Consider the following 22,369-nt stretch of genomic DNA (forward strand, 5'->3'; position numbering starts at 1 on the left):
TCTGGAGTACTGTGTGCAGTTTTGGGCCCCACACTTCAAGAAGGATGTGGATAAATTGGAGAGAGTCCAGCGAAGGGCAACAAAAATGATTAGGGGACTGGAACACATGACTTATGAGGAGAGGCTGAGGGAGCTGGGATTGTTTAGCCTGCAGAAGAGAAGAATGAGGGGGGATTTGATAGCTGCTTTCAACTACCTGAAAGGGGGTTCCAAAGAGGATGGCTCTAGACTGTTCTCAATGGTAGCAGATGACAGAACGAGGAGTAATGGTCTCAAGTTGCAGTGGGGGAGGTTTAGATTGGATATTAGGAAAAACTTTTTCACTAAGAGGGTGGTGAAACACTGGAATGCGTTACCTAGGGAGGTGGTAGAATCTCCTTCCTTAGAGGTTTTTAAGGTCAGGCTTGACAAAGCCCTGGCTGGGATGATTTAACTGGGAATTGGTCCTGCTTTGAGCAGGGGGTTGGACTAGATGACCTTCTGGGGTCCCTTCCAACCCTGATATTCTATGATTCTATGATTCTATGAATAGATCCAGCTGGGGAAATCCCCACTTCTGGAAAACAGTGTTCAAGATGTCTGGGCGAATGGACCACTTGTGATGGATGGAAAAGAATCTGCTGAGATAGTCCACTAACTCATTCTGTGACCTCAGTAGGTATGAGGCTTCAAGGTGAATGGAATGGATCATACAAAAGTCCCATAAGCTCAGAGCCTCCTAACATAATGGAGAGAAGCAAGCTCCCTTTTGCTTGTTTATGTAAAACCTTACTGTTGTGTTGTCTGTGAGGACCACTATACAGTTGCCCTCCAGGTGGGGTCAGAACGCTTGCGAGGCTACACACACTGCCCTTAACTCTCTCACATTGATGTGTAACTCTAGCTCCTCCGATGACCAGAGACACTGGGTCTTGAGGGTCCCCAAGTGGGCTCCCCCATCTCATCTTCAAAGTGTCCGTGACTAGAGACTTTGCAGATTCAGGTCTTGAGAAGGGAATGCTTGCACACAGCATCTCCAGATCCAGCCACCACCAAACGAGGGTGGAAATCACTGATGGTGGAAGACAGACCACCTTGTCCAGATGGTGTTGGTCTAGTATGTATATATCAACACCAGCCAAGACTGAAGGGGATTTAAACGTGCATGTTGCACCACATAGGTACAGGATGACGTGTGTCCCAGAAGCTTCAAGCAGTTCCTCGCTGTTGTGATGAGGTGACTCCATAGACTTCGTACGAGTGCCTCTACAGCTATAAATCGGCTCTCTAGGAGAAACACTCTGGCCCACTTAAAGTCAAGGATTGCCCCTATGAATTCTATTCTCTGAACTGGAGAAAGTGTTGATTTTTGCATGTTTATCAATAGTCCCAGATCCTGGAAAGTTGACTGTATCAATCTGACGTGTGCCTCCACCTGGTCTCTGGATCGACCTTTGATCAGCCAGTTGTCCAGGTAGAGGTATACTTGCACCCCTCTCCTCCTCAGGAAGGCTGCCATGCACTTCATGAACACCCAAGAAGCTGCCAACAGACAAAAGGGTAGCACTATGAACTGATAATGCTTGTGGTCTACCATAAATCTTATGTATCTTCTGAGACCTTGAGAGATAGCAATGTGCAAATACGCATCCTTTAAGTCAAGCATGGCATACCAGTCCCCTGGATCCAGAGTGGGGATAATCAAAGCCAGAGAGATTATGCAGAACTTCAGCTTCTTCATGAATCTGTTGAAGTTTCGCAGATCCAAGATCAGTCTGAGGTCACCGTTGGCTTTTAGGATCCTAAAGTAACAGGAGTAGAACCACCGTCCCCTTAGCTCCGTTGGAACCTCTTTCACTGCTCCCACTCTTAGAAGCAACTGCACCTTCTAGGCTAAAAGTTTCATGAGAAGGGTCCCTGAAAAGGGATAGGAAGGGAGGGTGGGAAGGAGGGAATAACTGAATTGCAGGATATATTCCACTTCCACCATGCGCAATACCCAACAGCCCATGGCAATGCGGGTCCATGTCCAGTAGAAGTGGGACAACCAGTCCACAACCATAGGGGAAATAGGATCCAGAGGCTGTCCTGGTACACCATCCTCATGTGTACCTTCAAAAGGTCTGTTTGGACCCTGCCAAGTGTCTCGAGGGGGCAGATATCTGGGCAAGTGAGGGTTGAGATGGAGGCCCTCTCTTGTAGCCCCTGTTCCTCCTCTGGCTATACCCTGTCTCATGTCCGGTGCTAGGCATCTCTGGTCAGAGCAATGTCTGCTCCTGGGCAAGGCATAGGATTCTGCCTCCGAAACCAAGCCGGAGGACTCACTCCTGGGCAATCATGGTGGTGCAGTGCTGACCAGAACAGGAGAGCAGTGCCACGAAGGAGAGCAGTGATGTACCATCATTGCAGGCTTGCATTCAAAGGCACCTGCCTTGGTGCCCTGGCGTCCCATGGTGCCGGACCTGCAACAGACAGTTCACGACCAGCCAGGGATGGTGGCATTGTGAATGAAAGAAGGTTCCTCCCAGCCTCAAAGGTCTCTGGCATTGATGGAAAAGATAGGGACAACATGCCACAGTGGCCATCCCTAGGTGGGGAATCCATTGGCACTGGATTCAATGGCACTCTTTCCAGGGCCAAAAATCGATGGAGCCACACGCCCTGTCAGAGCCTCAGAGTGGCCCAGCATGGGTCGCACACTTTCTGAGTCCCTATTGATCACAGGTCTCAGGGTCAGGGAGCGCCCCCAGTCTATCTTCCTGTGCTTTTTCTTTGGCACCGGTGATGACAAGTAGTGCCAAGAGGCTGGTGCCAGTTTCCTGTGCACCTAGGGATGAATGATGGTGCCAGGAATCCCAGGCCGCTCAATCCTTCCACGGTGCCAGTGAGGAGGAATGGCACTATACCTCTTTTCAAGGATGCTGGGGCACTTCTGACCAACATTGAAGTGCTCGGTGCCAATTCCGCCTGAGGCTCCAAGGTGGGATAAAGAGCCGCCTCCATCAGGAGGAACTTAAGTCTGTTGTCCCTGTCCTTTTTAGTCCCGAGTTTGAAACCCCTACAGATCTTGCACCATTCTTGAACGTGGGCCTCTCCTAGGAACTTAAGACAGTTATCATGCAGGTCATTCACCGGCATCAGTTTGTGGCACACCACACACTGTTTGAAACCCTGGGACTGAAGCATATCCTGGTGCCCAATGCAGGCTACCCCACAAGGTGAGGAACTCTGCTAACTATATTATACTTACTTAACTACACTAATGTAATTGAATGATAACTATTTACAATTTATTTACAGATAAAGTCCACTGAGAGCAACACTTGCGAGATGCAAGAGATGAGTATGTTCCAGCAACTGTCACGGGTGGTAAAAAGGAACTGAGGGAGCAGCGGGGCAGCTGGCCCCTATATTCTACACCATGAGGGCATGACTCCAGGGGGCACCAGAGCCGACTCGACAGATACCACTGAGGGACAAACTTTCCAGCAACAGTGCATGCGGCACATGCACACCTACATTGGAATGAACATGAGCAAGCACTCAAAGAATGAAGGTTTCCGAAATGGCACTGGATGCTAACCTGTAACAGAAGGTTTTTGCAAATGGTGTACAACTTTATATCAAAAGATACTTTTAGATTACTATTATACAGTGTGAGTTTTAAACTGGTCTTAAAAAAAAGTCTTCAGAACAACATTCACTGATTTAATCATTGTTCAAACCACCTGAAGATAAAGGACAAGCACGTAAGAGGTTTGGAAAGAAACCAGTTCACTAACTTCATTATAAAAGACAAAAAAAGAGAGGAATCCATCCTTTCTGGTCATATTTTCTTAAAGTATTTTCCCACAAATAAATTCACCTTTGCATTTAACTTCAGCGTGATTAGATGCTGTCGACCACAAGAGTCTTCTCCTTTTAGCTTGATGGTATTAAGGCCAGTATCTACATATACGACTCTGAAAGGAAAAGAAAACTCTGGGAGTATAAGAGGGAATTATAACTCGTAATCTTTGCTATATTCCTAATTAGTCTGTTACAAATATTAATCAGTGGAAGTCCTGCATGCCAGCCATTGTAGATTTACTGCTGTTAATACATCAGTCTACTACTTAATGCAGTCATATATCTCTGGGTTATTTACAACGCGTGTCAAGGCTCATGCTGTGGTCAGTGAGCACTATGTTTCAGTTTTCCATCACTGGAACCTTTGACACACACAGCATGTTCCTGTCAGCCTCTACTTATGTACACATTAAACTTTCTGTCAAATTCCTTACTCCATTTCTGCAGTTTCTTACATTACAAGACTTTTATGTTCTCTATTTGCTTTTCTCCTCAATGAACTTCTTTTATGATCAATACTGTTATTTTAGAAAATTCAGTTGGTATTGGTTTATATACTCAAATCAATTTTCTAAAGAAAATACAGTATTAGAACAGGTATAAAGTAATTTACAATAATTTTCTTTCATGTTATGACAGTTTTATACAGTATACATGTACCCAAACAAGTGTTAAGTGCATACTGAAGGTTGCTAAGTTTTTAAACGTATAACCAATACAGAAATTTTGTTTAAGATGCCAAAGATTTAAGTTTCCTTCTACAATGGAGACCAATACATTTTAAAATATACCATTCTTTGGAAGTAAGGTCCCTTGAGTAGTTTAAACTATTGCCAAAGATGTTCTAACTTAGCTGAATATTTACCAGTGAACTGGGCATGTGGATATTTTGACACTTTTACAATACCATTCTCTTGTAAAGTTAAAAAGCAGTCTAAGCATATTGCACAACTTATCACCTATACTGATGACAAGGCCCATTCGAGTTCAAAACTAGCTTCTGCCTGCTGACCTGCCTAACAGGTTTTTTTAAATAAAAACCATTACATGCTAGTCCAGTCACTGGAGTCAGCACACTGGGCAAATGGCTCTCTTTCAAGAGAAGCTGGGCAGAGGAATTCTTATTAAAGCAGAAAAAAATAGGTCTGAACTGAAGGATATGTATGCTCTTGGATTAGAAGCAGAAGAAAATAGTGAAAAGAAGAAAATAAGGAAAACATTTGTACTCCACCGCACACAGCATCAAATATGCAGGCATTGGAAAAAAATTAATAGAAAAGTGGTAGAGTTGGGGATATGAAAAAGGATGCATTAATCATGAAATAATGTCATCTAATTTTCATGTACGATATCAAATGATTCAAAGTTCTTTTGGGTAATTTGACACTAATATCATTTTCCATAGAAAATTTAAGAGTTGAATTCAGGACTTACATGACAAGGTGTAATTAAGCTTAAGTCAATTGATCTGCATTCATTTAAACCCAGTATAAATTTGGCTCTAGTCTACATCTCCATTTTCAATCAGAAAATCATTAATCCCATCTTTTTCAAAAACCTTGCACCAGATCCCCATAGCAAGTTTTTATAAAGTGAGGATTAAGAGATTCTAAATCCGTCCTTCACTTATAGTTGCTGAGAAAAACAAAACATGATTTCATATAGTTAAACAAGGAAATGGATAGTAGAGAAAAATGAAGTGTCATGCCCAATATGTAATGTAACTGGTGCCTGCCACAAAGTATCACCAGATCAGATAGCAAAAAAATAGAGAAAAAAAATTAAAGAGACGCTGTCAAGGTTGTTAGGATTTAAGATTAACCTACCTTGACAGTTGCCCTGTATATTTCAGAACAAGATCCAAAATTGGTTTACTGTTCATTGGAAACTGATGGACATATTCTATCTCAAACACACTTGTTACAAAGGAAACAAGTCTTTAGTTCTGTGAAAAAGTTTTATTTAAAAATACTGGAATCCTTATGGTAAGTCCAAAAAATGGTTAATATCAAATTAGGGCAATTGTAAAGACCTAACAACCCTTAGTGTGCCTTTAAAAATAAAAAAAAAATACATATACAACTGTTATAAATAAATAGTATCATGCCAGCAGCATGATCACATTCAAGACATCCATCTGAGTCATCTATCTGCCGCCCTGACCGGGAAAACCGAGAAGTCTGCTGCTTGCCAGGGGCTAAGATTCGTGATGTGACGGAGAGACTGCCGAGACTCATCAAGCCCTCGGATCGCTACCCCTTCCTGCTTCTCCACGTGGGCACCAATGATACTGCCAAGAATGACCTTGAGCGGATCACTGCGGACTATGTGGCTCTAGGAAGAAGAATAAAGGAGTTGGAGGCGCAAGTGGTGTTCTCGTCCATCCTCCCCGTGGAAGGAAAAGGCCTAGGTAGGGAGCGTCGAATCGTGGAAGTCAACGAATGGCTACGCAGATGGTGTCGGAGAGAAGGCTTTGGTTTCTTTGACCATGGGATGGTGTTCCATGAAGGAGGAGTGCTGGGTAGAGTCGGGCTCCATCTTACGAAGAGAGGGAAGAGCATCTTTGCCAGCAGGCTGGCTAACCTAGTGAGGAGGGCTTTAAACTAGGTTCACCGGGGGAAGGAGACCAAAGCCCTGAGGTAAGTGGGAAAGCGGGATACCGGGAGGAAGCACAGGCAGGAATGTCTGTGAGGGGAGGGCTCCTGCCTCATACTGGCAATGAGGGGCGATCAACAGGTTATCTCAAGTGCTTATATACAAATGCACAAAGCCTTGGAAACAAGCAGGGAGAACTGGAGGTCCTGGTGATGTCAAGGAACTATGACGTGATCGGAATAACAGAGACTTGGTGGGATAACTCATATGACTGGAGTACTGTCATGGATGGTTATAAACTGTTCAGGAAGGACAGGCAGGGCAGAAAAGGTGGGGGAGTAGCACTGTATGTAAGGGAGCAGTATGACTGCTCAGAGCTCCGGTACGAAACTGCAGAAAAACCTGAGTGTCTCTGGATTAAGTTTAGAAGTGTGTGCAACAAGAGTGATGTAGTGGTGGGAGTCTGCTATAGACCACCGGACCAGGGGGATGAGGTGGATGAGGCTTTCTTCCGGCAGCTCACGGAAGCTACTAGATCGCATGCCCTGATTCTCATGGGTGACTTTAATTTTCCTGATATCTGCTGGGAGAGCAATACAGCGGTGCATAGACAATCCAGGAAGTTTTTGGAAAGCGTAGGGGACAATTTCCTGGCGCAAGTGCTAGAGGAGCCAACTGGGGGGGTGCTTTTCTTGACCTGCTGCTCACAAACCGGGTAGAATTAGTGGGGGAAGCAAAAGTGGATGGGAATCTGGGAGGCAGTGACCATGAGTTGGTTGAGTTCAGGATCCTGACGCAGGGAACAAAGGTAAGCAGCAGGATACGGACCCTGGACTTCAGGAAAGCAGACTTCGACTCCCTCAGGGAACGGACGGCCAGGATCCCCTGGGGGACTAACTTGAAGGGGAAAGGAGTCCAGGAGAGCTGGCTGTATTTCAAGGAATCCCTGTTGAGGTTACAGGGACAAACCATCCCGATGAGTCGAAAGAATAGTAAATATGGCAGGCGACCAACTTGGCTTAATGGTGAAATCCTAGCGGATCTTAAACATAAAAAAGAAGCTTACAAGAAGTGGAAGGTTGGACATATGACCAGGGAAGAGTATAAAAATATTGCTCGGGCATGTAGGAATGTTATCAGGAGGGCCAAATCGCACCTGGAGCTGCAGCTAGCCAGAGATGTCAAGAGTAACAAGAAGGGTTTCTTCAGGTATGTTGGCAACAAGAAGAAAGCCAAGGAATGTGTGGGCCCCTTACTGAATGAGGGAGGCAACCTAGTGACAGAGGATGTGGAAAAAGCTAATGTACTCAATGCTTTTTTTGCCTCTGTTTTCACTAACAAGGTCAGCTCCCAGACTGCTGCGCTGGGCATCACAAAATGCGGAAGAGATGGCCAGCCCTCTGTGGAGATAGAGGCGGTTAGGGACTATTTAGAAAAGCTGGACGTGCACAAGTCCATGGGGCCGGACGAGTTGCATCCGAGAGTGCTGAAGGAATTGGCGGCTGTGATTGCAGAGCCACTGGCCATTATCTTTGAAAACTCGTAGCGAACCGGGGAAGTCCCGGATGACTGGAAAAAGGCTAATGTAGTGCCAATCTTTAAAAAAGGGAAGAAGGAAGATCCTGGGAACTACAGGCCAGTCAGCCTCACCTCAGTCCCTGGAAAAATCATGGAGCAGGTCCTCAAAGAATCAATCCTGAAGCACTTGCATGAGAGGAAAGTGATCAGGAACAGCCAGCATGGATTCACCAAGGGAAGGTCATGCCTGACTAATCTAATCGCCTTTTATGATGAGATTACTGGTTCTGTGGATGAAGGGAAAGCAGTGGATGTATTGTTTCTTGACTTTAGCAAAGCTTTTGACACGGTCTCCCATAGTATTCTTGTCAGCAAGTTAAGGAAGTATGGGCTGGATGAATGCACTATAAGGTGGGTAGAAAGCTGGCTAAATTGTCGGGCTCAACGGGTAGTGATCAATGGCTCCATGTCTAGTTGGCAGCCGGTATCAAGTGGAGTGCCCCAAGGGTCGGTCCTGGGGCCGGTTTTATTCAATATCTTCATAAATGATCTGGAGGATGGTGTGGATTGCACTCTCAGCAAATTTGCGGATGATACTAAACTGGGAGGAGTGGTAGATACGCTGGAGGGGAGGGATAGGATACAGAAGGACCTAGACCAATTGGAAGATTGGGCCAAAAGGAATCTGATGAGGTTCAATAAGGATAAGTGCAGGGTCCTGCACTTAGGACGGAAGAACCCAATGCACAGCTACAGACTAGGGACCGAATGGCTAGGCAGCAGTTCTGCAGAAAAGGACCTAGGGGTGACAGTGGACGAGAAGCTGGATATGAGTCAGCAGTGTGCCCTTGTTGCCAAGAAGGCCAATGGCATTTTGGGATGTATAAGTAGGGGCATAGCGAGCAGATCGAGGGACGTGATCGTTCCCCTCTATTCGACATTGGTGAGGCCTCATCTGGAGTACTGTGTCCAGTTTTGGGCCCCACACTTCAAGAAGGATGTGGATAAATTGGAGAGAGTCCAGCGAAGGGCAACAAAAATGATTAGGGGACTGGAACACATGACTTATGAGGAGAGGCTGAGGGAGCTGGGATTGTTTAGCCTGCAGAAGAGAAGAATGAGGGGGGATTTGATAGCTGCTTTCAACTACCTGAAAGGGGGTTCCAAAGAGGATGGCTCTAGACTGTTCTCAATGGTAGCAGATGACAGAACGAGGAGTAATGGTCTCAAGTTGCAGTGGGGGAGGTTTAGATTGGATATTAGGAAAAACTTTTTCACTAAGAGGGTGGTGAAACACTGGAATGCGTTACCTAGGGAGGTGGTAGAATCTCCTTCCTTAGAGGTTTTTAAGGTCAGGCTTGACAAAGCCCTGGCTGGGATGATTTAACTGGGAATTGGTCCTGCTTTGAGCAGGGGGTTGGACTAGATGACCTTCTGGGGTCCCTTCCAACCCTGATATTCTATGATTCTAAGACCTTAGCTTGGAAAGACCCTCCAGTCAATTTCATGGACGCTGAAAACTAGGCACACTGCAAAAACTACCAAGTTTTGAAATGTCTTCAGAAAGGGTGCTATGATAGAGAAACCATGTGTATTTGTGCAATAATATACCTATATACACCTACCATATAAAAAAATCCAAGCGAAAGTAACACCTATCTCCCACTTTTCCACACATACTTTTTTGTTTTAGAATTTATTGACAATATATCTTTGCAAAAAGTTGTTTTTAAAAAAAATTTCAATTGCCATCTTAACAGTTTGTAATGTTGGAAAAGATCCTCAGGAAAATACACACGCGAATCCTCTATGATGTACTAGTGAATTTAAAATCAATCTGAAAATCCTTACCCCTTAGAGCGTGGGATGGGGGAAATAAAACTTTGACCTCTAGAACTCTCCACTGGTGGATGACAGACTGAAAGAGTACACAGATAGCCTCTCTTTATCTCTAATCAAGGTGTAAGACTTTAATATTAAATAATCCATAACAGAGATGCAGAGCTTGGAGGCAAGCTGTTATACATTACCTAGTGAAAACTAAGGCTAGCAAGCAATTAAAAAAAATGAATCGCGATTAATTGCATTGTTAAATAATACAAGAATACCATTTATTTAAATATTTTTGGATGTTTTCTACATTTTCAAATATATTTATTTCAATTACAACACAGAACATAGTGTACAGTGCTCACATTATATTTATTTTTACTACAAATATTTGTGCTATAAACACAAAAGAATTAGTATTTTTCAATTCACCTAATACAAGTACTGTAATACAATTTCTTTATCATGAAAGTTGAACTTACAAATGTAGAATTATGTACAAAAAACTGCATTCAAAAATAAAACAATGTAAAACTTTAGAGCCTACAAATCCATTCAGACCTACTTCTTGTTCAGTCAGTCACTTGAACAAACAAGTGTTTACATTTGCAGGAGATAATGTTCTTGTTTACAACGTCACTTGAAAGTGAAAACAGGTGTTCACATGGCACTGTTGTAGCCGGTGCCGCAAGATATTTACATGCCAGATGCATTAAAGATTCATATGTCCCTTCATGCTTCCCATTCCAAAGAGCTATTATATCCATGCTAATGAGGGGATCTCAATAACGATCCAAAGCAATGAAGACCGATGAATCTTTACTTTCATCATAGGAGTCAGATGCCACCAGCAGAAGATTGATTTTTCTTTTTTTATTGGTTCGGGTTCTGTAGTTTCCGCATTGGAGTGTTGCTCTTTTAAGACTTCTAAAAGCATGTTCCACACCTCATCCCTCTGAGATTTTGGAAGGGACTTCAGATTCTTAAAACTTTGGTCGAGTGCTGTAGCTATCTTTAGAAATCTCACATTGGTACCTTCTTTTCATTTTATCAAATCTGCAGTGAAAGTGTTCTTAAAACAAGCAGCATGTTCTGGGTCATCATCTGAGACTGCTGTCACATGAAATATGTGACAGAATGCAGGTAAAACAGAGCAGGAGACATCCATTCTCCCCCAAGGAGTTCAATCACAAATTTAATTAACCCATTATTTTTTTAATAAGTGTGTTCTCTGGAATGGTGGCCTAAACATGGAGGGGCATACAAATGTTTAGCGTATATGGCATGTAAATACCTTGCAATGCCGGCTACAAAAGTGCTATGCGAACACCTGTTCTCCCTTTCAGGTGACATTGTAAATAAGAAGCCAGCGGCATTATCTCCCATAAATGTAAACTAACTTTTTTGTCTTAGTGATTGGCTGAACACGAATTAGACTGAGTGGACTCGTAGGCTCTAAAGTTTTACGTTGTTTTGTTATTGAGTGCGGTTACGTAACAAAAAAAAATCTACATTTGTAAGTTGCACTTTCACGAGAAAGACTGCATTATGGTATTGTATTAGATGAATTGAAAAATACTATTTCTTTTGTTTATCATTTTTACAGTGCAAGTATTTGTAATAAAAGTAGTATAAAGTGAGCACTGTACACTTTGTATTCTGTGTTGTAACTGAAGTCAATATATTTGAAAATGTAGAAGAACATCCAAAAATATTTAATAAATGTCAATTGGTATTCTATTGCTTAAAAGTACGATTAAAACTGCAATTAATCACGATTAATTTTTTTGAGTTAATTGCATGAGTTAACTGCAATTAATCAACAGCCCTAGTGAAAACCTTTTTCCATGTCTGAGTTTAGTATTTCACTATCAGTGGCTTTTCGGATTCCAGCAGAATCTTTTGAACTTCAGAGCATGCCAAATCAGAAATAGTCAATCTCCCAGGATCCAGGCTGTAAAGTGGAACAGTTAGAGATTGGGAGTCAGCAGGTGCAATGGCATTAGTAGGAGATACTGAGGTGCACAAAATTCATATAGAAAACAGTCTAGACCAGTGATTCTCAACCTGATAACCATTGTGGGCTGCATATGCAGCTCTCTGTGTTACTTGGGCCACATCCACACAATATATATACTACCTATATGGCCCTGAGGATGTCAGTGGCCACTGCTGTGCACTGATTGGACCAGAAGAGGGCTGTGGGTTGAGAACCCTGGTCTAGATGCTGGAGGAATTACTATGACCCATGTGCTCTTCTCGCATATTTTTGCTCACCAGTGGAATCAGTGGAAAGGATTACTGAGGAGACGGGGGGCTGTGGTGCCTTTAACTTAACTGTTTGTATTCAGCCCTGCTCTGGAAGAGAAAAGAGAACACAGCACACTTGTGCGCTGACATAACTATGCTGGTATAGTCTCCGTAGTGTAGATGTATCACTGGCCATGTAGTCTCTGAAGTCTGTGCCCACAGTGTTCTCTGTTAGTGCACTACCTGTGCTTGCCAAACACAGACATAAGATGCACTTGATGAGCTAGGCATCAGTTTCACACAGCCATGCCCTCGCAAAGCTGTTGGGACTGAACACCTTGTTTGTTGATGTAACACATGACTATCTTCTTGTCAGTGTCTTGAACAATACTGTCTTATCAGTAGTAGAAAAAAAATTGATAACCCACCTTGTAGCTCTCAGTTCCAGAACATGGAGTTTGATCTCAGGTACATTCCATCAACTACGAACTGTTAGCTCCTAGGGGTGTGCAAATTAGATGCACTTGTGATGATCACAGTAGATAGGAACAGAAGACTAAATGTATTCTCTGAGAGTTCACAGCATTGGAAAGTCCTACGGTTGTTTTGTTGTTACATATATAAAAAATACTCTGTCTTCTTTGCCTGCATTTTAGCCAGGGGGCTCACTTAGATACGCAGGGGAAACTTCATCCTGTGAATTACAAGCAGGAACCATGTTCTTTTTGGCTAGTAAAAGGCTTGTACAAAAGAACTGGGTCTTTTATCAATAGACATTGCCCATCTCTCCTTAAGGGAGGGCAGATTATGGCTTCTCATAAGAAAGTATTAGTTTGGTATCTGCTGAAGAAATCACCACTTGACAGTTTTACTTGTCAATATCTCATCTGTCTTTTCTGGTTAAGGCTATTGAAAAAGTGGGGGAAAAGCAACTCTGAATATCTGGTAGCCTCAGACCTCTTGCACTCTTTTCAGTATGGATGCCAACCAGGGTATGGAATAGACTGCTCTGGTTACATTGGTAGATGACCTCTTGGTAGTGAATAAAGATTTCATCACCATGCTATTATTAAATGCCAGATGGCAACACTTCATGCCAACAATATCAAAGCTAACTCCTTTGTGGATCCCAGCAGAAGAGGCTAGAGCTGTTTTTTGGATGGCTCTGTTCTTTTCTATTGGATAGCTGCTCTCTCGCTCTCTCTCTGAGGGAGCTCTCATGTGGGGTTCTGCAGGTTTCCATCTGGTCACTCTCCCGTCCAATGTGTATTTAGGGTAATTGGGAGGATTAGTCAGGAGATGGGGGGGTTGTGGTGCCTTCAGTATGCTGATGACTCCCACCTTTGTCTCTCTATCACTTCATCCACGCATAGGTCAATTGCCTTGGCCAGTGTTTGGAAGACACTGGGGCATGGAGAAGAGTTAACTGGCTGGTTGAAACACAGTCTGGAGAAATCTGAGAGGATGTTGATAGATTCATAGATTTCAAAGAGAAAAGGGACCATTGTGTTAATCTAGTCTGAACTTCTGAATGACACAGGCCATAAAACTCATACCCATAACAATTCCAAGAGCCTATCTTTTAGAAAAACATCCAATCCTGATTTAAAAATTGTCCATGATGGAGAATCCACCATGACCCTTGGTAAATTGTTCCAATGGTTAATTAATCTCACTGTTAAAAATGTAAGCCTTATTTCATGTCTGAATTTGTACAGTTTCAACTTCCAGCCACTGGGTTGTGGTATCTCTTTCTCTGCTAGATTGAATAGCCCATTATTAATTATTTGTTCCCCATGTTGGTACTTTTAGATTTGGTTGCAATCAGCCCTTAACCTTCACTTTGTTAAACTAAAGAGATTGGGTTTCTTGATTCTATCGCTGTAAGGCATGTTTCCTAATCCTTTAGTAATTCTCATGGCTCTTCTCTGAACCCTCTCGAATTTAGCAACACCCTTCTTGAATTCTGGACACCAGAAGTGGGCACAGTATTCCAGCAGCAGTCATACCAGTGCCAAATGGAGAGATAAAATAACCCCTTGTAGTGGGGTGGACACCCACTCGGGCCCAGAGGGGTTTAGAACAGCCCTGAGGGAGGGCTGTTGTAGAAGGGAGGCAGCGGGACTGATTGCGGAAGCAGCCTCAGCTGGGGGGCCACACTCCAATCAGGGCCCAGCTGGCTCTATAAAGGCTGTGAGCTAGAGGCCCAGAGAGCCTCCATCTGCAGGGAGAAGGGCCTGGCTGCAAGGTGCCGAGCAGGACACCTAGTTTGGAGCAGGGTTGGGGAAAGGCCAAGGGAGCCTGGGAGTTCCAGCCTAGGAAAGCCCCAGCCTGAGGGCCTGCTAAGGCCTGTTAGGTACGGGGGTTGCAGGGGCAGCCACAGGTAGGCAGAGGCAGCACATCCAAACCCAACCTTGCTGGTGATGAGTGGCTCATACTGCAGTCTACCGCAGGGCACGGGGGCTAACTGATGACTGGTAGGAGCCTATGACTGAGGTGAGGTAGGGATAGTGGGTGGGGGTTCCCCTGGGAGGGGGAGACCCAGAACTGTGGGGTACTGGCAGGGGGCAGCATCCAGTGAAAGGGGCACCGGGGTCCTGGGAGGGACACGGGAGCCAGCAGCAAGGCGAGACACCAGCTTGAAGAGGGCACTCTGGAGGCTGGTGAGCTAATTCCTGGAAACGACCAGCAGGAGGCACCGCTGGTGAGTCTGCGCCCAGTTACACCCCTCTACTCCTACTCAATATACCTCTGTTTATGCATTCAAGGACTAAGTTAGCCCTTTTGGCCACACATTGCACTGGGAGCTCATGTTCAGCTGATTATCCACCATAATCCCTACATCTTTTTCAGAGTCACTGCTTCCCAGGATAGAATCCCCCACTGTGCAAGTATGGCCTCTTTGTCCCTCCCCCTTGCCCCCCCCACACACAGGTGGTGGTGAAAACAAATGGAAGAGATGTTATCACTTCATCTATTTCAGGGGCTTGAGTAGCATCACAGGGCAAGGTGCAGAATTTAAGAATCTGGTTGGTGCTACCAGAAGAGCACATAGCAGCTAGGGCCAGAAGGTTGTGCCAGTTTTTCCTCAAAACCAAACCTTGCCTTGTTAACTCCAAACTAAACTACTGCAATGTGCCCTACATAGGGCTACATCTTATTTCTGTCCAGAAGTTGAAGCTGATATAAAATCTGACCGATTGTTATTGGGTACATCTTCTCAGAAATATTTGACATCAGTGGTTTTAGATTTCCACAGGTCACCTATTTAGGTACATAACAGAAAGGGAAAATTCTGTTTTAAGGCAATATTCATTCTAGGACCCTCCATGTCAGACAGTTTCCATGGTGAGCATTACCCATCTCAGTGGCAACTGGGGCAGGTCAGATGTTTGCTCTGAGCCTGGATTTAGGACCGCCCCTCAGGAAGAACTCTCCAGAACAATAGCTTCCAAAGCTGAAAAAAACACCATATAAAAGTGTTTTCAACTCAAATTCAACAGGTCCTTGACATAAAATTCAGAGATTTCCTGGACGAACACCCTCTTTCCTTTCAAACTACTTAACAAGTGAACAGCAAGGGGAAAAAAAAAATACCTTGGACATAATGCAGGGAGGGAGGGTCAGAGCGTCTGACATGGAGGGTCCTAGAATGAAAATCCACACTAAGGTAGAATTTTCCCTCTTAGTGTTCTCCAAGTCAGACAGTCTTCAAAATGGGATGTTAAAAAAAAAAAAAAATCATCCCTAGGAGAAGAGAACAGATTCAACTTACCCTTGTAGAATTGAAAAGGAACTTAGATATTGCTGTGAACTCCGTTCGATAGCATCCTTCTACTAAACACTGCATCAGTAAGAGTGAGGATATTGAATCTACAGTGGAACCTCAGAGTGCCAAACACCTTGGGAATGAAGGCTGTTCGTAACTCTGAACAAAATGTTTTGGTGGTTCTTTTCAAAAATTTACTACTGAACACTGACTTAATACAGCTTCGAAACTTCACTATGTAGAAGAAAATGCAGCTTTTAACCAACTTAATTTAAATGAAACAAGTACAGAAACAGTTTCCTTACTTGGTCAATTTTTTTTTTTTTAGTAGTTTATGTTTAACACAGTACTGTACCACATTTGGTTTGGTCTCTGCTGCTGCCGGATTGCATACTTTTGGTTCCAAATGAGGTGTGATTTACTGGTCAGTTTGTAACTCGGGTGTTCGCAACTCTGAGGTTCTATTGTATAGTGTTTGAGAAGTGTAGATGAAAGGCCCTGTAGCAGCCTTAGAGACCTCCTCATAAGAAGCATGTTATTTCTTCACCCACAAAAATCACTGCTTTTCATATAGTGCATATTAGTAAGAGGAGTTCTACCTGAGGTTTTGAATGAATCAGAGAATATCAGAGTTGGAAGGGACCTCAGGAGGTCATCTAGTCCAACCCCCTGCTCAAAGCAGGACCAATCCCCCATTTTTGTGCCAGATCCCTAAATGGCCCCCTCAAGCATTGATCTCACAACCTGGGTTTAGCAGGCCAATGCTCAAACCACTGAGCTATCCCTCCCCCATGTCTCTCCTATATATCCCTTTGTAGGTTCTGTAACAACCTCACATGCATTTTACTTCCTCGGTATATTTGAATTCATACAGAAAGACAACATCACCACTTCCTATCATATGAGGAGTATGGTGAAAAGACTAAGATCTACCAGATGTGAAGCTGAGAGATGGTATTAGGACTCATAGCACACAGATCAAAATCATGACAGGAATCTGCATATTGCCAGAGGACTGATAAGATTGGTGGTCCTCAGGAGTCTTATATGATGGTGATGAGTTTCTCCTGGGTTTTTTAAAGTGCAATACACCTGCAGTTACTGACTCATCTTTCCCAGAAACATTGGCCTTGAGCCTCATTGTAAAAACACTAGAATATCCTTTGCTTCAGCTGACTTTGCCCTGATGTGTGTCCCTTGTAATACCAATCTCTAAACTTAAAGCAATACATAGACATAATTTGTGAATTTCCTCCAACATGGCAAGAAGATGTCACCGTCTTTGAATAAATAACCGTAGTTCCTTCCTCTCAGCATCCCAGATAAGCCAGGCAGCACTGGATACTGATTAGAATAGGCCCCTGATTACACTATGTGGGGAGGTGTTGTATGTGAGCAGAAGTTGGAGAGGTGTTCCAGATGCATTTAAATTAGGTTTGAGAACAAAAGACCTAAAGCTCAATGAGAAAATAATTATAATCACTGTGGCCTGTTCCTTCACAATCTTTATCCTCTGTGGCTGAGGGGTGAAAGAAATAAAGGAAGCCATTTAGCCCACTTCTGAGATAAGGATGCCACAACCTTTGCACGCAAGTGTCTCTCCCTTACGTAGCACTACTTTTGGTTTTCCAAGTGGACTTGAATGCAGATAGGTTCATCAATAAGCTTCCACTCTGACTTATGATGCACTGAAAGACTAAATTGGCTAGACTGCATTCCCTTAGTTCTTAATGTGTCTTCCTGAAACAGCCAAAACTGATTTTTCTTCTTAGTGTAAAACCTAAGGAATAGACTTCTGTCCAGAACATTAACAAGGTTACTTCTCTAAGCAATGCTGAATGTTTTCTGCCTTTTAGCAATTATATATACACCATTTTTCTGCAAAAGCATTTGCTTGAAATAACTAACAAACTTGATGGGCCATAACATGAGACAGGTTATGCTCCATATCTCTTCCTTGGATGACATTGCCTTCAAGTCTCATAGGAGTTCAAATATATGGGGTCAAGTATCTCTAGACCGGATATCAGGTAGCTGTTAAATTATATTAAGAATGAGTTTACTGAGAGATACTAGTTCTGTATCTGGACAAAGATCTTTAAATACTGGATTGCTGCCATTCCTGGCTGGAAGTGAAGCAAAATTTTTGCTAGTTATCTACCAAAGACCATTATTCCAGGAGCTGAGTCAGATTATATCTTGAGAGGTATGTAATGTTTGGCAAATCAAAGGCTATCTTTTCTTCTCTCCTCCAAAATAAAAGTTGTCTTGGACAATAACTTGGACTTTTGTGAAAGCTGTAATTGGTCTTTCCAGCTGTTCACTCAGAGCCATGCTTCTAAACATTTTTAGATATACCTTCCAGACCTGCATAACACATTGAGAAGTTAACCAGATACAGATACACGTCTCCTTTCCACTTGAAGGGAGGGATGTGGAGCCCTGCAACCTGACCCAAATCTGATGGGACCTAATTACAAATGTTGAGTGGGAAAACAACCAGACACTTTCAGGCTTGAGTTAGCTCAGCTCTCCTCCTGCCTATGACATTGGTACAGTGGTATGCTTTGCTCCTGCTGACAGCTGACAGCTTGCTGGGCTGTGCACGCTGCTGAGTGAGTGTGCCAATGAGCTGCAGTGCTTCTGAATCCACAGAAAGATGCAGTGGACAGTAACAGCACAGGGCACAGCCACTGGCACATGCAGCTGCCACCGCACTGACCCCATGGGCAGGAGCTGACAGCACTGACTCAAGTTCGGTGGGAAGGGTAGGGATTGAGTTGGAAAACAACTCAATCTTCTTGTGTTTGGGTCTGGTTACGGCCTAAAAATTAGGCCCAAGCAGACTGCTAGACGGATGAATGAAACTTGTGAATATCCATGTGTAAGTTACAAGTCCAAGAGGACAATACTTTGCATAGAATATGCTTCTCAGTGTAGCAGATACTAAAATCTCTGCATGACTCTCCCCAATCATATCATCCATAGATTTTTCAGGAGATTTATTTTCATATTCGGAAATTTTGGGAAGTTAATGCTGAAATGATGGATTTCAGTATTTCCACCTGGAATATTGATTTCCTTATAAACTTGAGAGCCCTGAGATCTAAAGTGGTCTAAATGCTATTTGATTCATAGACTTTAAGGCCCGAAGGGACCATCATGATAATATAGTCTGATCTCCTGCACACTGCAGGCTACAGACCCTCGCCCACCCACTCCTGCAATAGACCCATAACCTCTGGCTGCATTACTGAAGTCCTCAAATTATGATTTAAGGACTTCAAGTTACAAAGAATCCATCGGTTACTCTAGTTTAAACCTGAAACTGACCCATCCCCATGCTACAGAGGAAGGTGAAAAAAACCCAGGGTTTCTGCCAATCGGACCTGGGAGGAAATTTCTTCCTAACTCCAAGTATGGCGGTCATTTGGACCCTGAGCACATCAGCAAGACCCATCCCCACACACACACACGGGGAAAAAATCATCATAGTAACTCAGAGCCCTCCCCCATCTAGTTTCCCATCTCCAGCCATTGAATATATTTGCTACTAGCACCGACGGACCACATGCCATTGTAGACAGTCTCATCAGACACTCCCCTCCATAAATTTACCAAGCTCAGTCTTGAAGCCAGTTAGGTTTTTAACACCTCACTGCTCTCCTTAGAAGGCTATTCCGGGACTTTACTCTTCTGAAGGTTAGAATCCTTTGTCTAATTTCAAGCCTAAACTTGTTGTTTGCCAGTTTATATCCATCTGTTCTTGTGTCATTTCATCTTTGTTCCTACATATGCAGTAAGCAGGAACGTCTCATGGGTTAGAGCCCATTCCCTCACCTGGAGAGCTTTCTTCACACAGAAAGCATACCCAGCTGTCTCCCTATCCAGTACAGTTACATGAAAAATGTTATAAAAAATGGTGGCTTGATTGCCAGCTGAATGAAGACCTTATAGGATACTACTTGACCAACCTCATCTCCAGAGAATTGATGTGCAACAGTTGTTCATGGAGAGACCAAATTCCCTGGTGTTGATTCCCATCTATGAGTTTCCCACTATTCCTGCCGATGAGCTGCCATGTTGTCACAGCAATATGAACATCTGCCACACACACAGTGGTCAGAAAGAGCTGGAATGGACCCAGACAGTTTGCAGCCCCGAGCAGGCTCCCTAAATCCACACATTTCCTCTTTTACAGAGTGGAGTCACAATGCCTCCCTGCATAGGAGCCCCTTATGACTGCAAAGGAGGAGTTAGATTCACCCCTCAGACAGTGTAATGTACTTTTATGTGCTAGGTTTCAGAGTAGCAGCCGTGTTAGTCTGTATTCACAAAAAGAAAAGGAGTACCTGTGGCACCTTAGAGACTAAGAAATTTATTTGAGCATAAGCTTCCGATGAAGCGAGCTGTAGCTCACGAAAGCTTATGCTCAAATAAATTTGTTAGTCTCTAAGGTGCCACAAGTACTCCTTTTCTTTTTATGTGCTAGTTTGTTAGAACAACTGTGTGTCATCTAGGCTTTTATGAAAGGATAAACTCATTTGCTGGTGCAACAGTAGCTTTACCTTCTACATGTAACTCAGATATGGTGACATCACTTATCTTTCACTATTTAATGAAAAGTGTCACGATCAAATGATATACAACTCAGGAAAAAAGCAGGAGAGAAAAGGAGAAAGAAGTTGTATTAAAAATATTGTCTATGCTGACAGTTCATAGCACACATAAAAATTGATTTCTTTATAGTAATATGTAGCATCTTACCCTTCAGGTCATTTTTTTTAATAGTGTGATAGGTCTTTTGGTTCATATAATAGTTTCAGAAAAGGAAAAGCAGTAGACTGATGATCTCGCTACCAAACTGTTCGACCTGTTCAGACTAAATTAACTGACCAAAGATACTTTGCAGCATAGATATTTTAAAGATAATCTCTATTAAGTAATGAAAAATAAACATACTTATTCCAACCCAACGTTTCTATATCTCTGACAAGGTATGAGTAGTATTCTGGAGGTGGGGGTGCATGCAGCTCTTGTGCATTCTTTAAAGCAGCTTCCTGTTTAAAAAAAAACATTAAAACACACCATTATAAATGGCACACAATTTCAGTACTTTTGCATCTATTCAGTCATACAATTTTAAAATTCATTCAAAAATATTAAGTTTAAGTAAAATTAACGGTACATTTAATTTGCTTTTGTTTTAGCCTCCAGATGAAGCAGACGAAGAAGCAGTTTGGTAAAGTGCTTCAGATAATGATCAAAATATTTTTTTAAACAGATGTTGACACTGTAGTCTTCACATGTAAATATCAAGTGTGCTTTTTAAAAATTTGAAGTCAAGCATCTTGATTGAAAGAACGCTTCACTTCAAAAGTAAAAGGTTCTGTTAAGTGCATAGCTGCCTCCTGGGCTCCACAGCCACAAAGGCAAGTCTTTACTTCTTTGTAAAATCCTCTCTGTCTTTTTTAGAACTTAGTACATAAGGGTTTATATACCAGTCCAAACCTACTCCATTTCCTGATTTTAATACCATGTGGTCTTTGGGGATGAAGTTGAGGAAGAGCTGGTCAAGTGCTTGTCCCCAATGTCCTAGCAACCAAGTCTAGGGCCTTAGAAAAATCAGACCATATGTTCCATATTGTGTTCATACACAGTGATACTCATTTCCTAGAATGATATTTAAAATGTTAAATTATTTTTTTTAAAAAATAAAATTGGAGGTATATTTCCAATCTAGAACCACTGATCAGAGGTGTTCATTGACTCTCCTCTCAGGAAGACTGGTAGTCTCAATCACAAAGTATGAAAGTAGTCAGGGGCTGAAATGAGAATCCAGGAAAGAGGGGGAAGGGGAGAAGAGGTGAGAATTAGTGCAGATGTGAAAACATAACTTAGGCCTTTATCATGAATGGGAATTGGCTATAGGACAGTCAGAAAAAGCCCAGTTCAAAGGAAGACCAAGGCAATCAAGTTTCAGAACAGATTTGTACAGAAAGCAGCACCCTTCAGGAAAGTTATGAATGAACCAGATGAAGTTTCTATAATAGAACTGCATTGATCTTATTGCATTAAATCTTGTCCATCTTCTCAATTGTTTGTTGCTGTGCTTATATATTGTACCCAAACTCTCTTCAGTTCAGAGTGAAACAAAAAAGTTTTATTAAAGGGACCAGGTAATCCAAAGCCATATCACTAGTTAACTCTAACAGACCTCATGTAGAAAGACACAAAGGAAACACTCAAACGAAGACTACTAAATGGTGGATTGGGGGAAATGAAAGAATGAATGCCCCTACCCCAATCAAATGGAAAACCACTCCTACTGCAAGTGTCCCAGGTTTTGTTTTTTTTGGTGGAGGTATACTATGCCAATTTGAAATAGATGTCTTAGTCATATGGTGGGGATTTTCAAGCCATTAATTTGACATTCAATAATGGGATTGTGGATGAAAAGCTGTGATCAGACTTCAGTCAACAATGCCATATTTTCTCAGGAAAACTGCCCATTACAGTTAGGAGATTGTCTTATAACTCTTTCATTCTGGCTCTAAGTTGGTTAACGAATGCCCTCTT

General features: G+C 42.8%; 1 protein-coding gene across 6 annotated transcripts in view; it reads right to left on the minus strand.

Annotated features, from left to right (window-relative positions):
• The window catches only part of FANCL (FA complementation group L), a 97,491-nt gene that overhangs the window by 65,707 nt on the left and 9,415 nt on the right, over positions 1 to 22,369 (minus strand). For all 6 annotated transcript variants that reach the window (XR_012158289.1, XR_012158292.1, XR_012158290.1 and 3 more), the window contains exons 5-6: positions 20,753 to 20,850; positions 3,845 to 3,941 (exon numbers count right to left, since the gene is read on the minus strand). Coding sequence is in view for 2 of the 6 variants with exons in the window: in XM_073339352.1 (XP_073195453.1) it covers positions 3,845 to 3,941; positions 20,753 to 20,850 (195 nt within the window). In the remaining 4 variants the exon portion in view is untranslated. The remainder of the gene's footprint in view (positions 1 to 3,844; positions 3,942 to 20,752; positions 20,851 to 22,369) is intronic.

The sequence above is a fragment of the Lepidochelys kempii genome, chromosome 3 (assembly GCF_965140265.1).
Source record: "Lepidochelys kempii isolate rLepKem1 chromosome 3, rLepKem1.hap2, whole genome shotgun sequence".
Classification (NCBI taxonomy): Eukaryota; Metazoa; Chordata; order Testudines; family Cheloniidae; genus Lepidochelys; species Lepidochelys kempii.